This window comes from Polyodon spathula, chromosome 16, assembly GCF_017654505.1.
Source record: "Polyodon spathula isolate WHYD16114869_AA chromosome 16, ASM1765450v1, whole genome shotgun sequence".
Classification (NCBI taxonomy): Eukaryota; Metazoa; Chordata; class Actinopteri; order Acipenseriformes; family Polyodontidae; genus Polyodon; species Polyodon spathula.
The window spans coordinates 5,289,872-5,317,458 of record NC_054549.1 but is presented as its reverse complement, the minus strand read 5'-3'; the positions used below and the strand labels follow the sequence as shown (position 1 = coordinate 5,317,458).

At 38.4% G+C, this 27,587-nt stretch overlaps 1 protein-coding gene across 1 annotated transcript; it reads left to right on the top strand.

Annotated features, from left to right (window-relative positions):
• The first annotated feature begins 18 nt into the window (after nucleotides 1-18).
• Nucleotides 19-27,280, top strand: LOC121328905 (protein polyglycylase TTLL10-like). Its single transcript, XM_041274046.1, is given in 14 exon segments — nucleotides 19-188; nucleotides 3,889-4,259; nucleotides 4,348-4,439; nucleotides 7,030-7,105; nucleotides 7,453-7,606; nucleotides 8,661-8,779; nucleotides 9,333-9,453; nucleotides 10,232-10,317; nucleotides 11,181-11,352; nucleotides 13,865-14,036; nucleotides 18,926-19,066; nucleotides 20,513-20,629; nucleotides 25,971-26,046; nucleotides 26,471-27,280. Coding segments are annotated over 14 exon segments (2,598 nt in total). The 3' UTR covers nucleotides 27,202-27,280.
• Nucleotides 27,281-27,587: the final 307 nt, after the last annotated feature.

Sequence of the window (27,587 nt, the reverse complement as noted above, 5' to 3'; positions counted from 1 at the left end):
AAGCAGCAGACCCATGACATGGTTCATGTGGAGATCTGGCTAGGGGAAGGAGAGCGCACCCTGGGGGCTCGCTGGCATCAGGGCAAAGTGCAGGTCTTCGACTCCTACAAGTTTGTTTCTTCTTCATACAGTGAAATGAATTACCAGTTCAAATCGATTGAAACGTGGCTCCAAGGAATCTGTGTAAGGTCAGTAAGGTGCAGGAAAGGCTGTGCTCATCTCATAAGTCTTGGGGCACAACATGAACTAAAGGTATCCTCTCCAGTGTTGGACTGGTACATACCTATTTAAACTCAATAGCTACTGGCAAGTAATATATCTAAAACTATTGTGTGTAAAACATTTTTAAAATGCTGCAACAGCGATATTACTAGTTCTTTGATGTAACGTTATTAGTACTAAAAAATAGAGCAAAGGACAACAAACATTACCTTGTGACATGCAGGCCCATGCATTTAACACCCCTGCTGTATCTAATAACGTTGGGGAACGCTCTTACCTTGTTTGCCATGCTCTCTGAGAAGTGTCGATTTATTCTTTTTTTTTTTAATTATTAAAAAATTTAAGTTAGTGTAGCATGCACGGGAGTAGGAGTCAGGGTTGGTTGGTGACCAGCGGTATCGGCGCTATGCTTCAGAGCGGGAGGTCCCGGATTGACGTCCCACCTCCGCCTGTGAGAAACCTCTGCCAGCGGGAACTGCTAGGTTCGCCACATTAGCACAACTAAACACTTTTCACAGTGGTCTGATTTGGTTGCCAGTCTATCTGGCTTCACCAATCCTGGACATGCATTTGTACCCGTAAAATGTGAAGGTTGGGGTCCGAATTGCATGCCCAGGATTGGTGAAGGCGGATGGAGGGAGCGGTTTAATGCAAAGAGATAAATAGGAGTGCATGCTTGAGTGCAGTTGGAGAGCGAGTGAGTTTTTACCGTAATATAGCAACCATAGTCCGACTGATCCTGGCTGTCTCTGCAGGCATCTCCTTGGTGGAAAAAAAAACACAATCTACTGCACATCCACTTGCTTTCCAGACATCAGCGTGGAATAAGCACAGCTTTGATCCAATACTTCTATGCTGCCCTTCCATCAAAAGTTATGGGAACAACAGCACTTTCCTCTTTTTGTGTACTATTTGATAAACACCAGCCTGTTTTCTTTGGCCGTACATTTCTACTGCGCTATCTTTCAGCGAATGGTTACACTGCTGTGATATCAGTAAGTTTAGTGCACTTTAAAGGGAGATGCAGTCTGCTCTTGTGTTTGACAAGTCAATAAACAGATGCGAAGGTCTTCCCAGCAGGGTGCTCGGTACCTTGGCGTTTGTTATTTATTCATTATCTTCAGGCTATCTGTAGAGCCACTCAAGATTTCCCAGAAAGCAGCTAATGTGCCTGTAGCGCTGCTTTCCGGTTTCCGTTCGATGCTTTTTAAATGGCACGTGGAAGAGTAGGCAAGCATCTTCGTACAGGCAACACTGTGAAATTAACTTAGCATTCTCCTCGTAAATCACTACTCCAGCAGCACTGTCAGACTATGCAGAGAAACTGGAATCCTTGGTATTTACGGATAGGACACAGTGCTTTAAAGTATATGAAATATCATGCACAAGCATTGAAAGTTAATGCATCTTGCAAGTAATTGTTACTGGAAAAGGTAGCTGGGATAGAGGACTATATAGCTTGAGGTGTGGTAGAGCTGAACAGCAACCACAGAGTTTTTTTTTTTTTTTTTTTTAATGGCTCAGTACTTAATATGGTTCCTATCTGTAGTTTATGCCTAGCATGATAACAATATGCTACTGTACTTTGAACTCCTACACATGAATACTATAATAGTATCCTGATGTGCAGTACTTATGGATACTGCCACTATAACCTGCTCATCTCAAGCAAGGAATCTTTCATGAAAGCTGTAACCAGGACGGCAAGGAAATCCCTAGTACCATGTCTCATGTATTTGAACCAGAACACAGTCTTTAATAATCTACCAGCAATTCAGAGTCATGATTGCATGTGGCAAGGTGCCCACCCCTCTTATTATTTATGTATGATGATGATTATTATTATTATTATTATTATTATTATTATATTATTATTATTATTATTATTATTATTATTATATATTTTTGTATATATGTGTGCGGACGGACAAAAAGTCGAGAGGAGAGTGAAGGACAGTCAGAGCGAATGCTACCAAGCCAGTGAACAAAGGTACTAGTTTTTATATATAAAATAATTATTTGTTAGTGTTTGTTTTACTCCAGAGTGCCTTTTTCTTTGTGTGTTTTTGTTTAAATCTTTATATTTAATTAATAAAATACAAGTGCAGCCGCGCCGTTTTGCCCCGTGCATGTATTGTTATTGTTTCATTAATTGGTTTGACGTCACCACCCGCATGCACCACTGTGACAGAATCTGTCACACTAAACTACAAAGTATTTCATGGGATACTAACTGCAGGAAAGGCCTAAGCAGGCTGCAACATGCCAGGGAGCACACCGCTCATGGTGTTTATAGTCAGGCTGAACCTGTAAGGCAGGTTTAAATAATTGGTTAACTGGCAGTGTTTTTAGTCATTGCGAGTGTTTCCCCTGTCAATTTAAGCTGTTGTATTTTATGTTAGTTCACTTGCTTGTTTTAGGATGAGAGCTCAGTTGCTAGACAGATACATGCTGAGGTTCTGATGCCAGCTGGCAATTTAAACAGTCCGTGCATTGGAGTGTGGCGGGACAGGGGTTTGTATGCTCTGGTCTGTTTCTGTACACCCCTGCACACTTTAATGCTATTTATTTCTACTGTTGTTTAAATAAAGGGGGTGGTGTAGCTTTGTTTGCATTCAGTTTTAACCGTTGGTCTGGGTGTGGGTGGGATATTACATCCTATTGTTAACTTTGTTTAAATTGTATTGGTGGTCTGGAATGATTCACCTTAAAATATTGAAGAAAAAATGTATGCAAGACCGTGTGCTTTTATTAATAATAATAATAATAATAATAATAATAATAATAATAATTTCCTGCTCACACTGCCACAAGGAAGTTGTTCAATACCTAGTTTTTAGAATCCATCTACAATCAGCAACAGTTACCAAGACAGCAGTTGCTAGGACAACAAGCAGTGCCAAGGGTTTACTGAACCTTGTTCAGCAACTTTTGTACAACAAAGTAGAAATATCTGGGAGGAAAACACCCTGATTGGTAATGTTTTTCAATAGACCCGTCTATATATATATATATATATATATATATATATATATAAGCATAGGAATATAAAATACAGAACAAGTATGGTAAACTGAAAACTTGAGTGTAGGAATAGCTATATATGTTTATATAATTAAAAAACAAAAACTAAATGTCATTACTTAGAAATACACTTGAAAAAATGCTCATTTAATCCCTGTAGTTACACTGTACTGTAGTGACTATCCACTATTTATCCAATTAATGGATTATTCACTTTTTAAATTTCAAAACCTGAGAGATTTATTGTATTACCAAGATAATTTTCCCTGAAGATGACCTTACTGCTGACCAGTTTCAAACTCCAAGCTATTTGTAACCATGTTTTAGATGGGTATTCTACTACTACATTTATGTTATATAGCTTGCATATAACAGTCTGTTTAGCTTTCACCAGCAAACCTGTACTCAATATTTTATTGTTAACCTGTCATATTCTTTTTATGACATCGCCCTTGTAGAAACTTTTGGTTTATGACATCACCTTTTATTAGTTTACAATTTTTAATCTTGTTTTTTTCTATGTAGTTTCAATGTATTGTAAATGAAAAACTGAATAACATATGGTATAAAGTAGGTCTTTCTAAACCTATTTTAAGCTTTTAGTTAAAGCTTGAGTCTATCGTTTTACTATTTCTTTCACAGTCACTGCAGTCAACACAAGTGGGGTTTTCCAAAGCAGCTGCCAAGTCCAAAATCCATCTTCTACAAGGAGGATGTGCAGGAACCCTCTGAAGAGGAGATCGAACCAGAGGAGTCAAACAGTGAGCCGGGCATCATGCAGCTGAAACATGGAGACCAAACAGAGCCAAGTGAAGCCAAGCCAGAGAAAGCTAAGGACTTACAGGATTTTCCTGAGACTGGATCAAAGGTTCACAGTGAGGGAGAGATTAATATCAACTCCCCAAGCACAGAGAAGGGAGGGGGGTGCGCTTCACCAAAGGAGAGGGAGGTCCGTGCACTGGACAACCAAGCTCAGGAAACTTACCACCCAGATGCCAAGCCAGAAAGCAAAAGTAACAATATTTTGAACGACTATAAAACAGAAACAAAGATGGATTCCAGCGCAAACCCAAAGACGGCCGGGGCGACCGCAAGGAAAGTGAAGAAGAAGAAGAAGAAGAAGAAGGTGGAGTGCAGAGGTCAAGGGGAAGAGCAGGAGCAGCAGTGTGCTTCAGGACCAGCAGCTGAGGAAGGTGGGCCAGGGGTGCTGGGCTATGGGGTTACCACGGCAACTCTTGTTATATGTGTGCTTGCAGTTGTGTTAGCATGTATCCTCAAGAGTTATTTGATTTAATATTCTGTGCAGTTAAAAAAAACGTATCTGTGTGCAAGTATTCTGTTTTATTAGCTGGGACCTCAAAAGAGTGTGTCTGTGGAAATAGGACTAGTGTAATCAAGATAGATAACGACACTAAGAATAATGTACAATTATCATGTGCTGTAGCTTTACAAATCAATCTGAATATAGTGTATATCATTTAGGGCAGTGGTTCTCAAAAGAGTAGCACATTATGATTAAAAACAGAAATTCATTAGTAATAAATCATTCAAATTTTAAAGTTTAAGTTAGATGCCTATTAACTAGCTATACACATTCATTTTAATATCCATAAATATATACAGCATATATATTATAGAGAGTTACATACTATATTTACACATCAGTTCACACACACACACACACCTATATATATATATTCATGAATGCATCATACTATATTGCATACATAATCTACAATAAGGGTATGCAGATCTGCCACTAAATAGATCATTAAAATAATCCCCCATTGAGAGCAGCCATCTCCCTGTAGCCTTGGCAAAGTCATGGCTGTGTTGCTTATGAAAGACTTGAACAAGGGAAGCTCACTTGACATCCAGCCATTTGGAATTAAACCAGCTTCAAAGAGTTAATCATAAAAGACTATTGCTTTAAAAATCATACACTGGTTTTCCATGTTCTTTCTTCACTTAGAATTGTGTTAAATTGAAAAAAACTAAAACTAAAAAAAAAAAAAAAAAACTATGTGGTTAATTACCACCATGCTGAATCATACACATATATTAATTATTCAATTGAAATAACTGACATTCATTCATTAATTACACCATTGCAAGAATTGAATAAAGATATATTCTATACAATGAAGTGTATTTAATTTGTTTGGGTACAGTATTTCCCTTCAATGATCTGTGTAATAAACTTTATTATTTAACAAATAAAAATGCATGACAAATGAGCTCTATGAAGCTACACTACTGTATATGATGCTTCTATTGCATTAATGTATTTATTTATTTATTTATTTATTTTTTTTTTTTTTTATAATTAGTAAACTAAACAAATTATGAACAGTCCTGTACCAGTTGCTATTTGAGTACATTCTCAGGAATCTAACAGGGTTTTTAGGCAGCGGTGGTATTTAAGGGCATGTTTATGTCTCCTTTCACATTCTTAACCTAAGAGGTGCCCAGAACTGTGTACGTCAATTCAGGAGTTGCCATAACAACCACAGAATGCCCATCAATTATAGCTTTTGTTGCACAATTGTTGGTTTCAATGTAAAGATTTAATGTCTGCAAATATGGTCTGCTTCAACCACTCTATTATTCAACCATGGTTATTATAAATATATATATTTTTAAATAAAGAAGCAATTTGTTTGATTCCCAGTGAGCTGTGAACATTTTCCATTATATAGCACATTACAGTACAGCCTACCTTGTGTGTGTGTAACTCAGAGCATGCAAAACATGTAATGCACTTTGCCCATATTTCCCATTGTCTAAAATCTAAGGAAATGAAATCCTCAGTCCTATTTCCCTGCAGCTGAGTAAATAGGATATATAATATCTCCTATTTGATCATTTACTGGATGGATAATACGCTAGGATAATACACTAGGATAATACCATACGGTCGCATATATGCACATGTAAAATTGCTTTACTCAAAACCACTGTTTTCATTTGCAGTGTTTAAATAATTGCTTGAGATGTCATGTCACACCTCATATCACCTTCCATTAATCAAAAGCCAACGTAACACAACATCAACTAGCCTGGCCATTCCCATTTCTTAAAATTACTTTAAAAAAGTCTCTACTTGTTTCACACAAACCCTTATGAGGCTGTCTGTTTTAGCTGATATCATCAACCCAACCCAATCCCAACCTGCATGCAACCACATAACTACCAATAATTTTCCAAACCCCAAACCAACTTCTCTGTAGCAGTTCTGAAGGAGGTGTTGGTTAATCACCTGATGTCATAATAACAGTGACGTTTGAAAATATTACTGTCTAAAAAAACAGCAATGATTCTATTAACTTTAAATATGTAAGTATTCCTTTCGGTCACTACATTGTTCAGTGTTAAGTTTCTCATTTCAGCTATACTTTTTATAATCCATAAATTGGCAGGCTAACTTCTCGTACCCCACTAAGTTCATATAAAAAAAGTAAAAAATTGTGACTGAAGGGATTGTAACAAAATGTCAGTGCTTCCTACTCTTTCGTAAAAAGAACAGACGTCCAGGTAAGTGTGATCTGCTATAACTGACATAGAAAAGTGATACGGAGCTGCTAGCTTTCACTCTCAGCCCTGACACCTGATCAGCGGTGTGTAACAAAGCACAAGGCACAAAAGGTTAGCACTTCCTGTATGCCTTGGCTTTATGATGCCCTGCTCTCTAACTCAACCTACTGTTGCAACAGCCTACGTACAACCCACCTGGAGATGACATGGCTTCAGGATAAGGTATGCCTTATTCTCTTTGTGCAACAGGTCTTCAAGAGTAGCCTCTGCGGCATCCCCCAATTCATTCCAAAATTCACTGACAGGAGAACTTACAATTTCCCAGGTATGTTTGCATGTAAGAAACCGTTTCAAAAGTGATGCATTATTGATTATAAGTATTCTATTTCTCTGTCCCCATACATGTGTAGCATGTGTAAATAGCAGATATTGCATTAGTATGTGATAGCAACTTTTATCAGTGGCATGACACTTTCACACATGTGATAAAAGTTATGGTCTCATTCATTTATTCCAAAGATGTTGATTATGACATCACAGTGGGAACCCATAACATTTTACTATTACAAAAGGGATACTAAATATTTATTTTTACCATTTGATTTTTAGTTAGACAATAAAATTGTAGAAAATAATAATGCTTTTTTTTTTTAAATGTGATCTTTTGTTTAGCCCCAGACGGCCTCGTAATCGAGTCTCCGGACTGTAGGGAAGCAGAAGGCCCCAGCAAATTTAGCTTTAGAAGAAGCTCAGAGTCTGACAAAAAACAGGAGCCCAAAGGACCTGGGCCTTTCTTTTATATAGGAGAAGCAAACAGGAGCGCCCTGTGAGTGATTTTAACCTTCTCTACTGTTCTAGGATAGGAATGTGGGCTAATTCCCAAGATTTTACCTTCTGGAAGCCTAGGTTCAAATCTGGGTCAGTTTCTAAACGTCATCAGTTTAGGGGTCTCTGTTTAGAGCCTGGTGGACAATAGTCTTCCTCACAATGTCAACACACGAAAAAACATGTACAGTACTTTTATTATTTTAATCTTCAATAAAACATTTTCTATTTATGTTTAATTTTAAGTGCATGAAAGTCATGTTCGAATGAGGTAATTTGCAGCAAATCATTCAAGTTTTGCACAGCTCCAAACCTACAAAAAGATGCAGTGATTTGAAGGTCAGGAAGAGCTGTAAAGCTGCAGAGTCCGTTATGTTTATGAGCAGATAGCAGGAGTTGGATTTCTTCCTGGTTGTTTGGTTGTACATTAATCAAGACACCTGTCCTGTGTGAGCTGCGCCAGTCTGCTTATCTGCTGACTGTGTCTGTTGTTCTGATACTGGAATAATCAAAAGGCAATTCTGCTCAGATACCTCTGCTCTAAGAGCCCAGTCTTTATCATGATATTTCAAATCAAAGTGGACCGAGCTGGAACTTGCACAGACAACAACTCAAATTAGCATTTTTAAAACAAGGTCGTAAAAGGTTAAAGGTGGGTGAATCTAATTGCAGTGGATACTGTAATTATCAGTATACGATGTGCACCAGTGTATAACATGCATTCTTGCACTGTATGCTTTAGTGGCACTCGTCTAGCACTGCTGCCACCTAGCCTCTTTTAATGCAAGATGAACCCATTGCCAGTGCGTCTCTGCTTCATGGTGTAGCTCACATACAGAGCTCATCTACAGATAGATATGAGCGGGACAGCAGCTCCCACATATGTTTCTATACAGTCTTCTCATTCGCACAAGCTTGTATATGTATATCATTCTTGTAGCTGTAGAATGTGATTAAGAGACATTGTAAAAAGTTCTATACTAGAAGTGGAAGTATGCAATCTGGAAACTGTAACAAGGTTGGTATGTTTGTTTATTTCTTAATTTCTAATTCAGGGTGGGTGCCTATTGTTTAAGTAAAGGCTGGCAGCGCATCAACAACAGGAACAGAGAGGATTATTATCTGAAATGGTGCATGACCAAATCCTATGCCACGTACAGCAACTTTCACCAAGGTAAAGAAAACCGAGGAGTTTATAGATCCACTTGCATGGTATACAGGAAATAAGAATCTCTGAATACAGTACACACAACCCAAAGCTTTCTCAGGTCACTCCCCAGCTCTCACAATTGGGTACTACACTAACAAACGCGAAAGAAAAACTGACGAGCATGAAACATTTAACTAGGATCCAAACAATACTATTGGCACAGTCTGCCAGACAGTCTCACGAGCTGTCTGGCAGAGACACACTGCTAACACTGCCTCTGCCAGACCACATTTAAATTAACAATAATAAACAAAAAAAAAATTTTTTTTTTTTTTTTTTTTTTTTTTTAAATAAACACAAAATACATTCAAACACAACAAAAATAACATCACCTGTTTTAAATAAACTTAAACAATACATTTTAAATCATAAGCATGCATTCACCTGTGCTAAATAAGCACAACACATTTAATTATGTGCTCTTCTTCTGCCCTGCCCCACCATGTCTTTCTCTCTATGTGTTGGGTGTGAACAGCCGTGTAGCTATATTTCCGTCCTCTTTCTTTCATCACTACAGGTGAGCAGCTTGTTTACCAAATCCCCAATAACAAGGTCCTGACCACCAAGATAGGCCTCCTGAGCAGCCTGAGGGAGTATGAACGGGTTGTCACCAAGGTCCAGCAGGGCAGAGCTTCAAAGTAAGTGTCAGGCTCAAGGGGCTGGCCTTTAACATGGACCAGCCGTCTCCACAAGGCAAGCCCGACTTCCCATTCACGGCACACTGGCCAACAAAACAAAAACAAACTATATTTTACAAAAACGAGTATCTTGTTTGCTGGCTGGTAGCATTTACTCTTGGTCTATTTAACTGACAGCTCTCTTCCCCCTCTGAGCCTGCAGTGGGTCTTTTATATTCTGTGGCTGGAGCCTTAATTACCCATTAAACAATTACCTTATCAAGGCTCCAGCCTTACATTCCCAGAAGCTTTATATAGGGATGGGGAATTAACCCCATCCACCCAGCTACACATTATATAGCCGGCTTTTCACCGGTCTCAAATAATATATAATAATGGACAGTTCGTCAGCTCGCACATAAACACAACATATAATAATAATAATAATAATAATAATACAATATATACTTACTAATATGTCCACATTTACTGTTGAGAAGATTGTGTGGCCACTAAGCCAAGGGTTACTGTATTATTTATGTCACAACAGATGACCAAGCACTAGAATAAGCAAGACTTTAAGAAGTCACATAGAAAAAGGCTGGTGGAAATATAAGGAATTTTTGAAGCCAAGCACACAACTTCTATACAGATAACACCCAGAATAAATTAGTTTCTGCTTTATCACACCCATCCCATGTGTGTTTTTCTCAGAGATGATTTTGTGTGGCGTGTTGTATTGTCACTGCTGCTCTGCTGTTTACTTCCCGATGACAGCCTTTTATTTTCTTTTCTGCAGGCTATTAAAACTGGAAGATTTATTCCCTGACACATTCCACATGGATGTAAAGGAAGAAAGGGAAGCTTTCTTTGCACTGTATGAAGGTGAAGCTGGCCAAATATCTATCATTTCTGTCTTATACAGGCTTTTTGATAGTATATTCAGTGTAAAGCTTTTATACAATTATGTTTATATAGCATTGCTTAATACAATATGTTTGCTGTAATAAACTGGGAACATAATCTTGAGATGCAATCTGTTTATAATCTTTGATAATTACTACCTTTGGTTAGATCTCAGAGGGTTAGCAGACTGGGGGTGGACAATCTGAAAAAAAACAAAACAAGAGAGTAATTCCAGCACATTGTAAATGAGGGCTGTCCAAAGTGGTCCCTTCTACTCCTGGTCTTTGTTCCAACCTTGTTCTAAATTGTTTAATTGATCCAATATTACCTCCATCCAGACCCTGAAGTAGTTAATTTTATAATGTTACCTGTTAAACCTGGAGTGGAATAGTTCTCCGGGACCAGGATTGGACACCACTGCCATAGATTAACTTGCTATGCAGCAAGTGTTAGAGCGCCACATGTTTCTTTCTTCCTGCTGCACAGGAAGTGGAGTTTTATAGTGTGGGGGCAGGAGCTTCACCTGAGTCAAAGTGAAATTAAAGTTTGAAATATCTCTGTAGTCAAAATCATATCAAAAGGTTTTTTTTGTTTTTTTTAAGACACCTGTAAATACAGGGTTAAAAAAAAAGAGATTATCACTGTAATCAGTTTAAGTATCACCTGATCATTTTTGATTAAGTTAAAACACACGCACACGCACACGCACACGCACACATGCACATGCACACGCACACATGCACACACACACACGCACACACATAGTAGGTTCACGGTAGATCTGTAGGTTTTCCTTAATGCCCTGTATCCTGGCTAACTTCCTGTCTTGGTTTGTGGTGCAGAGAGACAGGTATGGATTTGTAAGCCCACAGGTCTGAATCAAGGTCGCGGGATCTTCCTACCGAAGACACCTGAAGATATGGAAAACTTTCTCTCCAGGCTGCAGAACATTGAAGAGAACCCACTTTACAGAAAGATACCTTTCAAATCGCCTCAGGCTAGAATAGTACAAAGGTAGGATAGTACACTTGAGAAACCACTCCTCAATCTCTGTGAACTAAATCATTCATAAGTACTGTAGTGATTGACATTTTAGTTTACTTTTTGACTGGAGAATTGCTACCAAATGTCTTCTGATTCTGTCTCATCACACTATCTATCTATCTCACCCTTGTCTAAATAAAAAGTCCCTGTGCGGTTTGATAGGGTTAAAATGATAGCACACAGGAAGCATCGTCTGTTATAAAAATCACAGTGTTAGGTAATCCTGAAACCTTGTCTCATAATTGTGGTGTGTGTCTAATAGTTCATCTCTTAAGTAAAGCAGTCAATTAACCAAGAGACCTGGTCTTGACAAGAAGTTTCTTTGTCGAAAGTTGTGACTAAGACAGAAGGGAAAAAGTAGTTACTCTCAGACATGCAGAGGTATGCTGTGGGCCCTCTCATTATAAGGGTGCGCCTACTAGAAGTTACTCTGAAAAGATCTTCTTTTTTTTTTTTTTTTAAAGCTTTAAGTATGGCAGTGTTTTTGTGTTGCCTGATTGCTTCACCTCATTTCCAATGTTTCAAGAGTGTACCTGCCTACACTTTCTTGTTCAGAGAAACGGTAAAGGAATTTTCCTTCTGTAGGGTTTGTGTCTTAAAGGGGAACTGCATGCAACAGGGAAAATAACACAGAAAGAAAGTTGTAACAATTGAGCAATAACACATGAGAGAGAGAGACGAAAAACTGGGGGAAACTACTGCCTTTATTAGAGTTTTTTGGTTCTTCTCAAGTTGCATAGGAATAATACTTCTGATGACATTGTATAGTTTAAATAGACACTGCTAGAATAAATATACAAGTGCTATCATTTTAAAAAAGCATAAAGTATAGAATACACTCTTCTTTAAAACACTGGCATCGAATCAATTGATCTAAATGGGGGTGGATGCTAACATCACCATTGCACTAGAGGTGTACACATGTTAATGATTCGATCCGCCACTTTAGGTGAAGTGAATATACCTCACAACATTACTCTGATACATGTAGTTCCCCTTTAAAAACGGGCATCTGTCGATTTTCATGCTTCTCCCTCCTAAAGTCTTTTAAAAGGCCAGAGTCAGAATGGGTCTAGAGCATAATCACATCTCATTTAGATACTTGCAAAGCAGGAGCGAAATGATGTGGCGTGTTTGCGCTGCCCTCAGTTTGGCAGCGGCCAGCTCTGAGCATCTTTTTAATTTCGTTAGCATTATGGTTTGGCAGTCTGTGTGATCTTTAATGTGACAGTTAATTACATAGCAAAGTAACAGTTGGAACAAATAGGTATTTCTGATTGGCTGTGTGACATTCGTATGTATAATTAGATTTTCTCACTTCTGCAATTATTTTTTTTCATTTTTTTTTTCAATTTCAGCTTTTTTCAGATTTGATTGGAGATGTTGCCACCTAATTTATTTATTTTGTATCATTCTGCCCTTGATTTTATTCTTTAGAAACTGTACCTTCACACTCAGGTGATCAATGCATAACAAACTGACTCACATGTACATAGGAGGTAGTCACTGAACGTTTCCCAAAATAGGGCGCCTGCATCTACCCACGCAAGCTGTCATTGTGCCACACTGTCCTTACCTAACACAGCATCTCAACAGACGCACTCTCTACATCCAAAATTGCTATCCATCTACTCCCTGTATTACAAGTTCCGCTGGAGTGTTCTCAGGCATGCTTCTTACATGATGTCATCTAGTGGACACACACAGTATATGTCTGGCTACATCATTCCATTACCTGAATTCCGTGCCAATCAAGACTCATTGCTAGTTAATACCAGTAACACAAACATCTTTGAACTAAGAAGAGTGTTAAACAATATAAAACAAATTTAGATTGAGAGCATATTATATGGGAATTATATTGCATTATGAAATATGCTTTTGGCCATAAAATTAACCAATAAGGGACTTAAATGTAATACAAAATGCAATGATCCAATGAATTCCAATAATGCAGATGCAATCCCTTCCCCCCCCCCCCCCCCCCTATGGAATCTTGCCAGGATTGGGGAGATAAAACAGAGTACATAGCTTCTTGTTTTACATTTTTACTGTACATTCATATACTTAAAGTCTGACTAGAATCCCAAAATGGTATTTATTACGTTGATTAAAAAATAGTTTTGGAATGCATCAGTGGTCTGGCGCTTCCAGGCATTTATCAGTACAGTTTATTGGTTTACAGCACCCCCTGCTGTAGACTAGTCAAGCAAACAACCCACACACTGATTCTTTAAATAAATCTGACAGAGTCAGGTTTCAACATAGCTGCCTTCCTTGTTTTTAGGCAATGGTTCAGGCTAGTGCAAATATTGAAGCTTATTTTGTTTTCCAACTGCTTCAAATACTCAAAATAAATAAATAAAAAGAAACTTTCAAATTGTTAAAGACAATACTTTAACGTTGTATTAACAATGAGAGTGTCTGGAGATCCTCCAGTATTATTGGATCCTTTTGTCTAATTCCTTGCATCTGTTTACAGGTATGTTCAAAACCCTCTGCTCCTAGAAGGAAAGAAGTTTGACATCCGTTCCTACTTCCTTATTGCCAGCACGGTGCCTTACATGGTATTTTTCCGCCATGGTTACGTCAGATTGACCTGTGAATCCTATGACCCCAACTCCAATGACCTCACAGCACACTTAACCAATCAGGTGGGTTTGCCTTCTTTGCAAGATCAAATATCAAAAGTCATGATCAGAAAACCCATACATGATGAGTTTGGTTTTTTAGTCTTTTTAAAATAACACGACAGGCTGAAAAACAGCAAATTAGCTCCAACCAGCTTTAAACCTGTTCTGCTGGTGTAGCTGGCATTGGCGTATCTCTTGTTAAGGAACCTGTTGACCCTTGTGGTTAAGATAAAGTAATGGGATATGAGAGGTCTACCCTTCCAAAAGTATTTGATTCTCTTGTGTGGTGGTTAAGACTGGCTTGGGCGCTACGAGTTCTGCCAGACACACTGCCCGTAAGCTCAAATCTTTAACAGGGATGCTATTGTAAAAGGATAAAAAGTCCAGAGAGAAAAAAAATCGAATTAAAAGGTTATAGATAGTTCAGTACAGTATATATTGTACAGCGTTTCACCAGTGCTGACAGCCGTTATGTTACAAAAAAATAAGCTACAGTTCATGACATCTAAATGACCTTCGAACATTCTGTTTACAGAACAGATCTCAATTGATTCCTGTACAGGTCAATAGGTAAAGATATCCACATAGAGCAGGAAGAGAATGCTGTTTCCCATAGAATAGAATTAGAATTAGAACTAGAACATAGAATTCTACACAAAATGCAGAAATACTGGCCAACTACCCAAAAACACAAACACCATTGCAAGTGTAAAGAACCTTTTATTATTCTTTTAAAAAGTCAGTTGTACTACTCAGTAGTTGCAAACCAGGGATGAATCCCATTGCATAGCAGTTTGATCCATTCCTGGTTTCACTATGACACACCTGAGCTTATGCACTGTAGCTAATCAAGCTTGTAGTAAAACCTGGATTTGGTGAAACCACAATGCTGGGTCTATCCCTGGCAAACTATGATGTTTTAGAATATTTTGTATAATTCTGTGCCAGTGGTTAAAGTCCAGGGCTTGTAATCAGAAGGTCACTGGTTCAAATCCCACCTCTGCCACTGATTGACTCACTGTGTGACCCTGAGCAATCACTTAACCTCCTTGTGCTCCATCCTGCAGATGAGATGTTAAATCAGTGTCTTATTGTAAGTGACTCTGCATATAATGCACAGTTCACAACCTACCTGTGTAATGCACTTTGTGATGGAGTCCACTATGAAAGGTGCTTTATAAAAGTGAAGATATTATTATATTCAATAACAATGTAATATAATGCACTGAATATATTACCAGATAATTCTAATAATAGGGGACAAGAAATCAAGAGTTGTTTATGAACAGATCTTTTTTGTTTAATATTTTCTAGCAAAAAGGTATCTGCAGGGGGAAATAAATGCTACAAGGAGAGATTTTCACTTAGTGCTGTATAGCTAAATCATGCTCAGGCACGCTAACCGAGCACTACTGTAATCATAGCATTTACAAATCTGATAAAACATGGTGAAAAACATGACAAGCTATGGTACATTATGATTGGTACATTTACATATATGAAAAACATGGTCAAAGACTTCACTTTTTTACAACCCCTAACTCTAGTGACCTTACAGCACCCAATCATATGGGCTCAGCATCTTTGTTAGATCTTTATGTGATCAGAAAAATAAAAATACCAATTTTACCAAGAAGATTTTATTGCCAGACCATTTAGATAAAAAAAAATAAAAGAATCATTACCCAGCACAGAGCCAGGATGTGAATGTAATCCTGTATATATCTTTCAAAGTGAGGACTGGGAATCAGATTATGCTGGCTCTTTACCCTCAGGTGCGTGGTGGCTGTTTTCGTTGGCAGTGTATTTGCTCAGGCTGTGCTCTGGGGGGGATACTCTAGCACAGATGAGAGTCCTGGTAACAGCTGCACTCACCCTAGGGACAGGTGTTCATTAGCACAGGAAACTGGCAGAGGCGGGGCTAGGAAACTCACCTGGACAGGTGGGCATGTTTATTACACAATAACAAAAATCTATATCATAAACCAGCAATGGACAGTTTGTAAATCTAGCTGCGCTGTAGGGTTTTTTTTTTTTTCGATTTTGTAAACCTATGAGCTTATTTCTAGCTTTTAAATATTAGACTGGAGCTTGTACATGTGTCCTGTTCTTTCATGCCTAACTTTAAAATTCTGGTTGGAAGGCTAAGACCCAAAACACACCAGTAGTTCATTTGGGCCTTTTTGTCAGTTTGCAAATGATGAACCATATGGTTCATGAATTGAATGGCAGTAGTGTACTGTAATATGTTGTAAGATGCGATCTCTAAGAATAAGACAATTACTATTTGTATTACTCTCAAAAACAACGCCAAAATATGAGCACTCTTAACAGCAGTTATGTTATCATCCTGTTCATCAGATTAGTCACCCCGCTGCTGGTATTATTCAAACTTGAACACTGCTAGGCAAAGGTTGTCTCTACTGACACCACAGCAGATGAGAACTATCCTGTATGGAATCTACTCACTGTAAATCAGTCAGTCAATTAGGGCTATTGAGAAAAATGCTATCCCTCTTCCTTACAGATAAGGTCTGGTACCTTTTTGTTTAACAACCCTTGAAACACACAATGTTAACTTTAAATTTAAACCTTCACCTTTTTTTCTTTTTTTTTTTTAAATTCAATTTCCAGCCGTTTATCCAGCTCCGCAATATAGCTTGAAAAAGTAAAACTAAGTTACATTTCCACTTTCTAGCTTCCTTTTAACCATATATTATTGTTCTCTACCTGTGAAGATTGATCTGCCTGGGGCGTTCAACATAAAGGCAATTGCTTCACGTCTGTTACACTGTGTCACTTCCATTTGTGACATGCTGCGGCTCGTTAGTTTTTTCTTTTTCTTCTCTGTGCCTTTGATTTTGTTATATTTTGACAGTTCTAGCTCATGCTGTAATAAAGCCACACAATAACAGTGTTATCCATACGCCCAGAAATCACTAAGTACACCGTCTTTTCAAACTTTTCAAAAACCTGTAGAACACTAGTACTGCTGCAAATAGGTCTGATTAACATTGTGGAAAGCAGGCTTCAATAAGCTTGTGCCATTACAGCTTGGGGAATATAAGATAAGAGTTAGTTACCAGTGGCGGGCCGCCTATGCATGCAGCTGTAGAATCGAATCCTCCTTGACTGAACGCCGAGTGACACGTTGACTCTTGTCGTCAAAATAAAAATGGAAAACTTCGTGAAATCTTCACACTGCAATGTAAAACTGAGCACAACTGACTGAGCTGTAGGTCTTTCTAATGCAAACCAAGGCTACCATGGTCTTAAGATTACTGTATCCTTTGTACCATTCTGCACTGAGATTTCTAACCAGCTTGGGTTATTCTGTTCATCATTGTGATTTATATAGATTGGCTGGTCCATACTTCTTTATCTTCACGAAGATTGAAACACCGGTACATTTTAACTCATTTCTATTGGCTGTGTTTATTTCAATTTTAGTTTATTACAGTAATCTGTCGCGTATCTGACTGCGGTGGAACCAGAGTAAGGGCGGATATGTCAAAAGTTTTAAATGCGATTATACACAGCTGTAACAATTATTATATTTGCACTATTATTGTTTTGAGATTCAGCTTTTAATAGGGAGCTCCCCTAAATCCCTTGTTGCTGAGTGACAGGCAGGAGAGCGAGACGGAGGTTCAAGTTGATATGCCCCCCTCAGGCGAACAGTGACACTACCAGCAACGGTGGTGCACAGAGTACATACAATACAGTGTACGAAAACTTTGGTAGGATCTACAATCTCTGAACTAATCAATAATAAATTAACGCTACTGAAGAGATTGATCATAGCAGATAAATGGTTAGGGTGGATACGTGACAGATTACTGTATTACTATTATTATTATTATTATTATTATTGTTGTTGTTATTAATATTTATTTCATAATTTCATCACACGTCCCAAGACATGCATTTCATTTGAAATGCACATCAAACTGCGCCTTTTGCCTGCTGTGGGACTCCACATGTAAATACAGAGTGCTTTCTGAGAGAACGGAGTCATGCATTGTGCACAGTGTTGGTGCATAGGGAAATGTACTTCAATAAGGTCATATTCAATGGAGAAAAAGACTCTGGAACTGACAGCGTCACTGAATATACATGTGATGTACTGTCTTCCCTTGGAAAGCATCACCACTGGGATACCATTAAAACACCAGTATATTACCCTGATGAAACAGCTCTGCCTGCAAAGGCAACACAAGGATTGTAAATATTGCACAGTGCTGCTGAGATAGTAACATCCTGGTAATGGATTACCAGCGGTTTATTTAATGTGGTGTGTGAAAGAAATGACAGTACTGCCAATCTGATATCATTCCACCATGATAAATCACCCCTGAGAAATCAAGCAATCTCTGTGAAAGATTTGTCAACAATCCGGTACATCTTACCTTGTGTATAGATGTCATCCCATGCACTGAGCATATTACTCGAACACATTATGCGTTCAATAGTTGTTCTTGATTACAATCTTTGATTTTGTGATTTGTAATAAGTAAACACGTGGTGCGTAAGGGGTCTGTTATTATAACATAAATACAAACCCTACAATACAAACCCTACACACACAATGTATTAACTTAGAATAACTTTATGCATTAACTTAGAATAACAAACTGTCTGTTTGCCTGCCTGGCTGCATGTCTGTCCAACAATCTGCTCAAAGGTGCCGAGTGTGAAATCAAGTTTTCTAAAATTGGGGTGGACAGGAGGCGAAGTCACACTGGAAAGCACAGACTGCCATTGCGTTGTGGTTTTCAGTCACTCTACAGCTAGAGTCTAAACTCGTGAGACAGCCAGGTGCAAGGGTGATTGACCAATCTCACCCCTCCTCTCCCTGGAAGGGACTCGTTGGCTGTGCTAATTGTTACTCTGTGTGCCCTCACCCACAGTACATGCAGAAGAAGAATCCGCTCTATAATGAGCTGAAGGAAGAGACAGTCTGGTCCATGGAGCGCTTCAACGACTATGTTAATGAGAAGTCTAGAGCTGCCAAAGGGCTCCCTGAGGACTGGGTCTACACTGTTTTTACAGTAAGTTGCGTGCAAGAGCTGATGTAGGAGATCCTAATTAGGATCATGGGACCTCTTCTCAGTGAGCCAGGTCTCAGGGGTGGGGTGGGGAGGGAGGGAAACAAACAGCATGGATGATGCAGGTGATGTTCCTTTGTTGCCATGGAAGCCTTTTGACAACACAGCCAGCACCTTGGTAATATGATTAGAACCAGAAAGTGTGATGAAAAGGCTTGTTTTTAATCTTTTGTGGGTGTTTTCAAAAGATATATTGAATATATTATAGAGTATATTACTACTCATTGTGTACAGTAAACTATATGAAAAAATATACAGCTATGTCCGAAAGTGTTGCATCCCCCTATAGAATTAACCAATTCTGCTTCATGAAGTCGAATAAAACCTGTTGAATAATGTTATGTTAACATATTGAATTGCATACATCTTTGTAGTTTTCCATATACTTACGAAAAACTGACACAAGCTGATAAGTGTGACGTTTCAAAATATAACATGAAATACTGTACTACTGCTATTATTGCTTCAGGTAGACTTGCGCAGTGTCATTTCTTTGATTACATGGTGTTAAATAAAATATCTAAATTATGGTTCTATTTTATTTTTTATTTTATTAAATTATGTCTCAACCCTAACATTCTAAGTGGTCTAAAACTTTTGGCCATAGCTGTGGTATTTTCACATGTATTTAATATTTCAAATGAAATATATTGCATTTCTCAAACACGTGATTTATTGTGGGTATACTTTATATTCTGAATATATATTCTCATCTGTCAAACTGTATCGGTGTATAGATTTCAGAGACAACATAGTGATATTTAAATTATATAAACTGCAATATCCTAGCTTTTTTGCTTTTTTCATTTGGGTAGATTTACTGAGAGAAGGGGTTCAGTACTGTGAATTGAAAACTGTACTGCACCCTGATAATTTCACAGCTGGTTTCAGCACTGGCCAAAGTTCAGAGACTGAAATATTTTTGTAGGAGTCACAGTTGAGCTCTGTGGGAGGGAATGCTACAGGGATTTGATCTTTTCTTGAATCATTCTCATGGTTCTGTTGGACTACTGGTTAGTTTGTTGCAATACATTCGCTGAGGACTTGCGGTGCTGTCTGCCTTTGTGCTTGATTTCTTCAATACAGAAAATCACATGGCCCAGTGACCTTTCAACTATACAATGGAGCAGATGGGGTCAACACAGCTAACATCAAACAGGCTGCAATTAAAACAATGGCAGGAAGCTAACATTGTGTAGTGCTCAGTGAATTTAGCTCAAGTATAACAGGCATCTAACTCAGGTGCAAAGCAAGAGACATTAAAAACAGACCTTCATGAAGATTATAATACAGATCCACTTAATAAGCAGCATTGGTATTTTTTTAAGAGGAGAACTCAGATTTGGTTGGTAATGAAGTTCTGATCTGATATATTCTGTACCCAATTAGAAGCGAATGCAGCAGGTTGTGATGCAGAGCTTCCTCACAGTCAAATCCAAACTGGAGTGAAAACTGGGCTACTTCGACCTCATTGGCTGCGACTTTTTGATTGATGAAGACTTTAAGGTGAGGCGTCCCTGTAGCTGGCCCCCTACCCCTGCACTGGCCAGCTTGGAAGGGATTCAAATACACAAGTGGGTGTGGGCCCTGAAGCGAGACACCAGGCCATGCTTTACTCCCTGCAATTGATAAACTAGACAAGCAGACTGCTGATTTAAAGCTTCCCAGATATAGAGGATCTCCTTTGAAAGAATAGACTAGTTATCTAAACGCAGACAGCACGCTCCACTCCCTTCGATTGGGTGAGATCAGTTCACAAAAATAACATGCAGCATTTAAAGACTGTTAGAATGAAATTGCCCATAGGGAAAATAAATATAAGGTAATATACCAGTAGTATACAATAGTCTGTATTCACAAACCTTTATAGGTTATTTAAAGAACGCCTTTTCAAAGTCTGTTTCATGAATAACATCAACCTTCCTATTGTTGTCTATTGATGATTTCATTAACATATATATATATATATATATATATATATATATATATATATATATATATATATATATATATATATATATATATATATATATATGGCCACATATTTACAATGTTGTTTTGAATTGTACACAGTCTTTAAGGTTAGAAGAATGCATCTTATATCAGATTATTTTTGCTCAATCTGGGATAACCCCATGACTGATGGCACACATAATTCCTTTGGTGGGGGCGGGGGGGTTCCCCAAGGAAAAATGAGGGAACCATTCACTCCAGTTACATCACATTCTTAAAAATATAGAATGTAGATAATTTTCTTCTTCTAAATAACAGATGATGCAATGCAGAATAAGCATACCCAAGATTAAAGGCTCTCAGAGGATTCTGCTCAAATTGACCTTAGCCCCCTCAACCGATCTGTTGTTTTCTTTGTTTCAACAACAGCAGATGTTAAGAGAGGTTTCTGAAAACACAGCAGTGACAATATGACGTGAAGGGGTGTGAAAGTGTTTAATTAGCAACCCCCAGCTGATAAACGATCCAGGGCATGTAGATCACAATATCAAAACATTTTGTTACAAGTCAGAGGCTGCTGGCTAATGCTTTTTTTTTTTTTAACTGGCTCAAAGCAAGGTGAAGGAGCTGCCCCCTTAGCCAAGCTGGCTGAAATTCCATATATTTACCTGGTCGTTACACTTCTCCTTATGTGCTTAATTACAGAACCACGTTGTACCTTGATATTGCTACACTACCAAAGGAGTTATAGAATTACAGAAGCTGCAGCTGCAGTTTTTGCAAAGCAGGTCTAGTGCTCTTGAAATCCAGGTGTAAACAAGATCCGGTCCTCCTTAGTAACACAACATACACAGAACACCTGAGAGCCTGTTGCTTAGCAATATCCCAGCAATCTGAGATAAACACACTGATTCATGCAAATTAAGTGGTAGCAGAGGGACTGGATTAGATCACCCTGACATTTTCAAAAACATGCAACTGGCTGAACAATGGCAGCTATTGTTGGAACAGAGTGAATGGAAAGCAGACAAGGTTTGCTGGTAAATTAGAAAGCAAAGACGTTTCAAGTTTCAGTAAAATGGCATTTAGAGCAATGCTGCAGACCCCACAGGCCTAACAACAGAAAGCAATGCCCTGCACCCCTCTATTATGATCTTATTATTAGGTGTGACAGCAGTTGGTCCAGCCTAGCATTAATTAGGTATAAACTCCACCACGCTTATGAATGGTTTAAATATCTGCTTTGCATCGGTATTCCTTGAAGATTGCAGACGCTCGTTCGTGTTCCCGTTTATACAGACCGGGTCTTTTATTTCTCGTGCTTGCTGTTGCAAATGTGTTTCTGTAAACCTTGTTTTACTTGATGAACTCAGGAGGAACATATTTTCCGATATCAATCACGCTGTGTTGCTCCATTTAAAATGATAATACAGGTGCTAGCCGTGGGAGGCAGGGAGGAGGAGTAAAGAGAAAGTAACTTAAATCCACTTTCTTAGTTGTATTTACTATTCCACTTACAGCATTGTCATGTTGGTGGTTCTTATTGAAATGACTCCTGTATTATTGTGTTTTAGTCTCTGCTAAAGTCTGTGTTCGATTGCTTAGACTAGTTCAGCAGCTGCTATTCAGTTCTAGTTGCCTGAAATGGACAAATGCAAAGTAGGTCAGATCAGCCAACGTGTTTTTATACCAGCAAAGCGAAAGGATAAATTAAGGGAAGATTCAAAGTGGCAAATCACTGGATGCTATGGGCTTTCACTTCTATACAGACACTGTGGCTGAGCCAGCCTGAGACGTGCATAAGTGGCAGGCAAGTAGAACTGAAGGAAAAAAAAAACAACTGAGTTTATTCCGGTGGCCAAACGAGCATGTACAGTAATTTACGTGCCCAAATATTAAATGCAAAACGAAACAAAAAAAAAAAAGCCCACATTTTGAATTCATCCACAGAATGGGAATTTGTCTAGGTTTTTGATCTCTTGCCACGCTGGAATGAGATTATGTTTGGAGCTCTGCCCACGAGCCAATCATTCTGAAACTCAGCGAGTTCAAGTAAGACGTGCCAGGACTGATCTTTCATCGTGCAGTCTTCATTAACTGCAGCCATGTGTGGGCTTCACAGCACAAACCGGCACTGTTATATACACAGCTAAGGAAATAACACGCGGTGATCCAGCCACTACTTTATCATACAGTGCAAACTATTTCTCATTCTGCCCATCTAATATATATATATATATATATATATATATATATATATATATATATATATATATATATATATATATGTGTGTGTGTGTGTGTGTGTGTGTGTATATATATATACATATATATATATATATAGTATTTTCTCATTTTTGACTGCACCATACTGGCTGACATTTTATCATTGCAATTAATTGTCAAGTATTGCGCTTAATTAAGAACACCTTTACTGTTCCCCAGTTATAATGTGCTTGAAGGCTCCATTGTTTAGCCTGTGCTTAAGAGTGCTTTTATTTTGCAGTTGCTATAGAAGAAGCACACTAAAAATAGTATTGAAAGTCTTTAGACAGGTACCACCATTGTGTGAATCATAAGGATGAAACAAAAGGCAGACCTGAAAACACAAAGCTGAATCCAGACCCTACCTGTTACATTTACTTAGCTGCACACCTCTTAGCAGCCTGGCTATTAGAAGCAGTTTCCATGATAGGGAATAGTAACGCTACCCCCTGCTCCCCCTCCCCACAGCTATGCAGGGAGCCTCACCTTTCATTTACTGTTCCACGTTTGTCTCTGAAATGTAGTATCGTACTCCAACATGCTACTGGCAATTTCAGCAAATAAAAACTTCATTGTACCTTTCCTGCACCAGAGACAAAGTCTCACTGTAAAAGGCATTATTTAATGTTCTTTGAAAACGTCCTTTTTATTATAGTAAAATACAATGTAATTAATCTTGTCTAAAATGATACTAAAACCACTAGCAGCAATGCCGAACAATTTCAATGGAAACAAAGCAAATACCAATATTTTGTTTTTTGACCGGGATTTTTTTTTTTTTGACCTGGAATACTACTTCTTATTAACAGCCTGCATAGTAGATTTATAAAGTATTAGAAGCTCTCTCAGTAAAGAATGTTCTGACATAAAAAACACGGAGATTTTTCAGCTTTGCTTTTGACCGTGTGGCTGTCTAGTGCCTTCCTTTTAAGCATGTCCTGCGGTGTGCAAAGTGACCTACTTTAAAGGTGTTTAAGTTGGGCAGAGATGAAATGCAAAGCTGAGTAAATGAGTGGGAAATAAAGCAGCCACATCCTGTGACAATGCTCAGGAGATGGACCTTGCAGTGTATCAGGCCTGGAGCAGTTAGCTGTCCACAAAATGGGCAGCTTTTATGATTAAACAGTTTGAATCACAGACATGAAAGTGGCCACCAGATGCAGCCAGGAAATCAAGTACCAATAAATAGGACGCCCCTGGATTTTACTATTATAAAAAGCAAACCGTGCAGTCATGCAAAATATAGACCCATAACCTTAGCGCTTCTCGACTGTTGCGAAGACTGTAGTTTTAATTCTAAGACTGTCACCGTCTACTTACAACAGGCAGGACAGAGACATACAGGTCTGTACTACTGCTGCTATAGTTATCCCTCAAACAGGCTGTCACCTTACAACAGTGTGTTGCTCTACGCCTTGCAAAGAGACCTCTGATCACATTAGGCAAAGTTCCTTTAGAAAGCAGGTGACTCAGTATTATTTATTACTGTGTTCAGATGCAGCCAAAAAGTAAATATGTGAGTGTTTGAGTGGAATTACAGTGTGGAGTTCTTGTTGCCTTTTTAGTTTGTAAAGGCTACTTCAGAAGAAACATTTTCAGAATTATTATTATTTATTAAGTCCACTGACTCCTTCAGCACTACAGCCTGCGCACAGGTTTAGGAAAGATAACTTAATTCAGAATGTATGTATGCTCAACTATATACATGCCCACATATCTTTTTCATACAGTATATGGATGTGTGTTTTATTTAAGTCCACTCCTGAATCCAGGCAGGTTTTCTGTAAATGAGATCAGATCCTATGGTTGCTGAAGTAATACTGCCATCCTGTGGCAAACAGGAAACAAAACATTTTAATCTACAATCCTGTCAGGTTTAATTAGATTGTAAAGATTTAGAAGATGCCAGACTAAATTAATCCATCTACTCAGGGAAAGTGCAAGTGAGGGTCAAAATATGCTGCTATGCTACTCAATTAAAATTTCAAATGAACCTTGTTAATTTCCTTAACAGGAGCTGTGGCCAGAGACCCTCGTTAATGTCTTAATCCCCTTTGCCCTTTTGTAGAGGACATTTTACATGAGCCTTTAATCCAGTTTCCCAGCATGAGCCCAATTCACAATCACATCCAGAGCTACAAGAGGTGGTTAATTTATGTGTGCCTGTGTTTAGCAAAGGGGGTTCATACATTTTTAAATATAAGAATTTATAGAGAGTCCCTGCAAAAGAGAGTATTGGCATTTGTAGACAGGCCCCAGTCTAGTGAAGGAGATATGTCATATGGTCCTTGTGTGTGTGTGAGGAGGTCTGTGTATCTAAGGAGCCCATATAAAAAAGAATGCATATCTAATTTCAACCAGACAAAGAAAGACAGATTCAACTCCACACTATTTAAATATACCATGACACAGTTCCACTTGGACGTTTGCAGTCCTCCTTTTACACTTCTTGCACACGTATTTCTCTCTCACGTTACTATTAACACCGGCTCTACTCCAAGCACTAAATACACGCTATCTTAATCTGTTATTGCAATGGAAAATCATTGTTACATCACTCAATAAAATGTGATCTGGTTTTAACACTGAGCGTACAATACACAGCATGTGTTTTTATTTTCGTATTTAGGTATGGCTCCTGGAGATGAACACTAACTGTGAGGTTCTGAAGGAGGTCATTCCCAGTGTTGTCAGTGAAACCTTAGGTAAGCTGTACTTGTCTTTTTTAACTTTACACATGTTAATACCCACCATAATATTGTCTTGACAATATACAGAGTGTATGTGGGATGCCGAAAGTGCCATGACCATGACAGATGTTTGCTTTATTTCTATTCTTGCACCAAATGCTCACCGAAGAAGACCTTCTTTGTTGTTCTCCAAGTTGCTGCATTGACAGTGTAGGTGCTCTAATTACAGCGCTTACTGTAAGTGAGATATTGTTTTAGCAGAGAGATTTCATGAGGTAAACACATGTTTGAATGTTATTAAAATATTTTTGTTTTACTAAAGAGAAACAATATTAATGCAAAGCATGGGTGGCGTTTTTCTTTGTGAACAAAGTGAAAAAAGTATACTGTAAATTGAACTCATTTCTCTCTCCATTTTTTTTTTATTTTTTTATTTTAGATCTAGCCTTTGAGATTTTTAACAAGCTCCGGAAAGGTCAAACTATCATGCCCTTGGGTGCTCAGAAGGACTTTAACTTGTTGTACAGCGGGGAACTCAACGACATCCTTGTGAAGCCAATGAGAACCAGAGCAGCTGGGGCGAACTTTCAAACAGCAACGCGGCCCAAGAGCGCGGCTCCACCCCCTCCCAAACCATCCGAGAAAAAGCAGAGGCAGGCAGGACCTTTCACAGCCAAGGTGTCCATCAGTGCAGCGAGCCAGCCTCTTCAAAGACCAGCACAGGGGGAGGGCACAGAGACACCGAACAACCCATCTCCAAGCTCAGTTAAGCCAAAAAACAAGACGGAATTAAAGCAAAGCAAAAGCACCTTATCCTATAGGAATGACCTCAGTTCATTGGATCTCGGAAATCTTACTTCCCCAATTTTAGGCACAGAGAAAGCGAAAGACGCCACTGTTTCGATGCCAGTCTTGTCAGAAAGGTCTTTCACCTCTTCACGCCCACGATCTTTTTCCACGGAAAAGTCTCCTGCGTCCAACAGCAGGAGCTATGGTTACTTTGGGTTAGGCAGCGCCCAGGTTACAGCAGTAAAACTCCAGCCCAGGGTTCCTGCAGCAAAGATTTTGAACAAAGAGGAGATAATGGCAGCTGACCCTGCAGAAGACCACCAAAGGTCTTCAGAGGAAGATCCCAAACCAGGAAAGGAAGTGCCCAACCGAGGGGCTTGATCTTCCTTACTGAGGGCCGAAGGAATCTGTGCAACAAATTGGTCACTTTGTTTCAGATGTGATTTAATTATACAATATATGAAACGCAAACTGTATAATTTTGTTGTCATTTGTTCACGGTTATTTTATAATTATATATATATATATATATATATATATATATATATATATATATATATATATATATATATATATATATATATATATAATTACATGTACATATTTAAATGTAGGAGATATTTGAAATAAATAAAAATAAAATTGAGGTGGTTTATTTTTTTATGAAGATGCACGGTATATTTTAATGGAAGTTGGACCTGGTTGGCAAAATGACATCTGGAGACTTCTGTGCCCATTATAATGACTGTTAAAATATACCACAACAT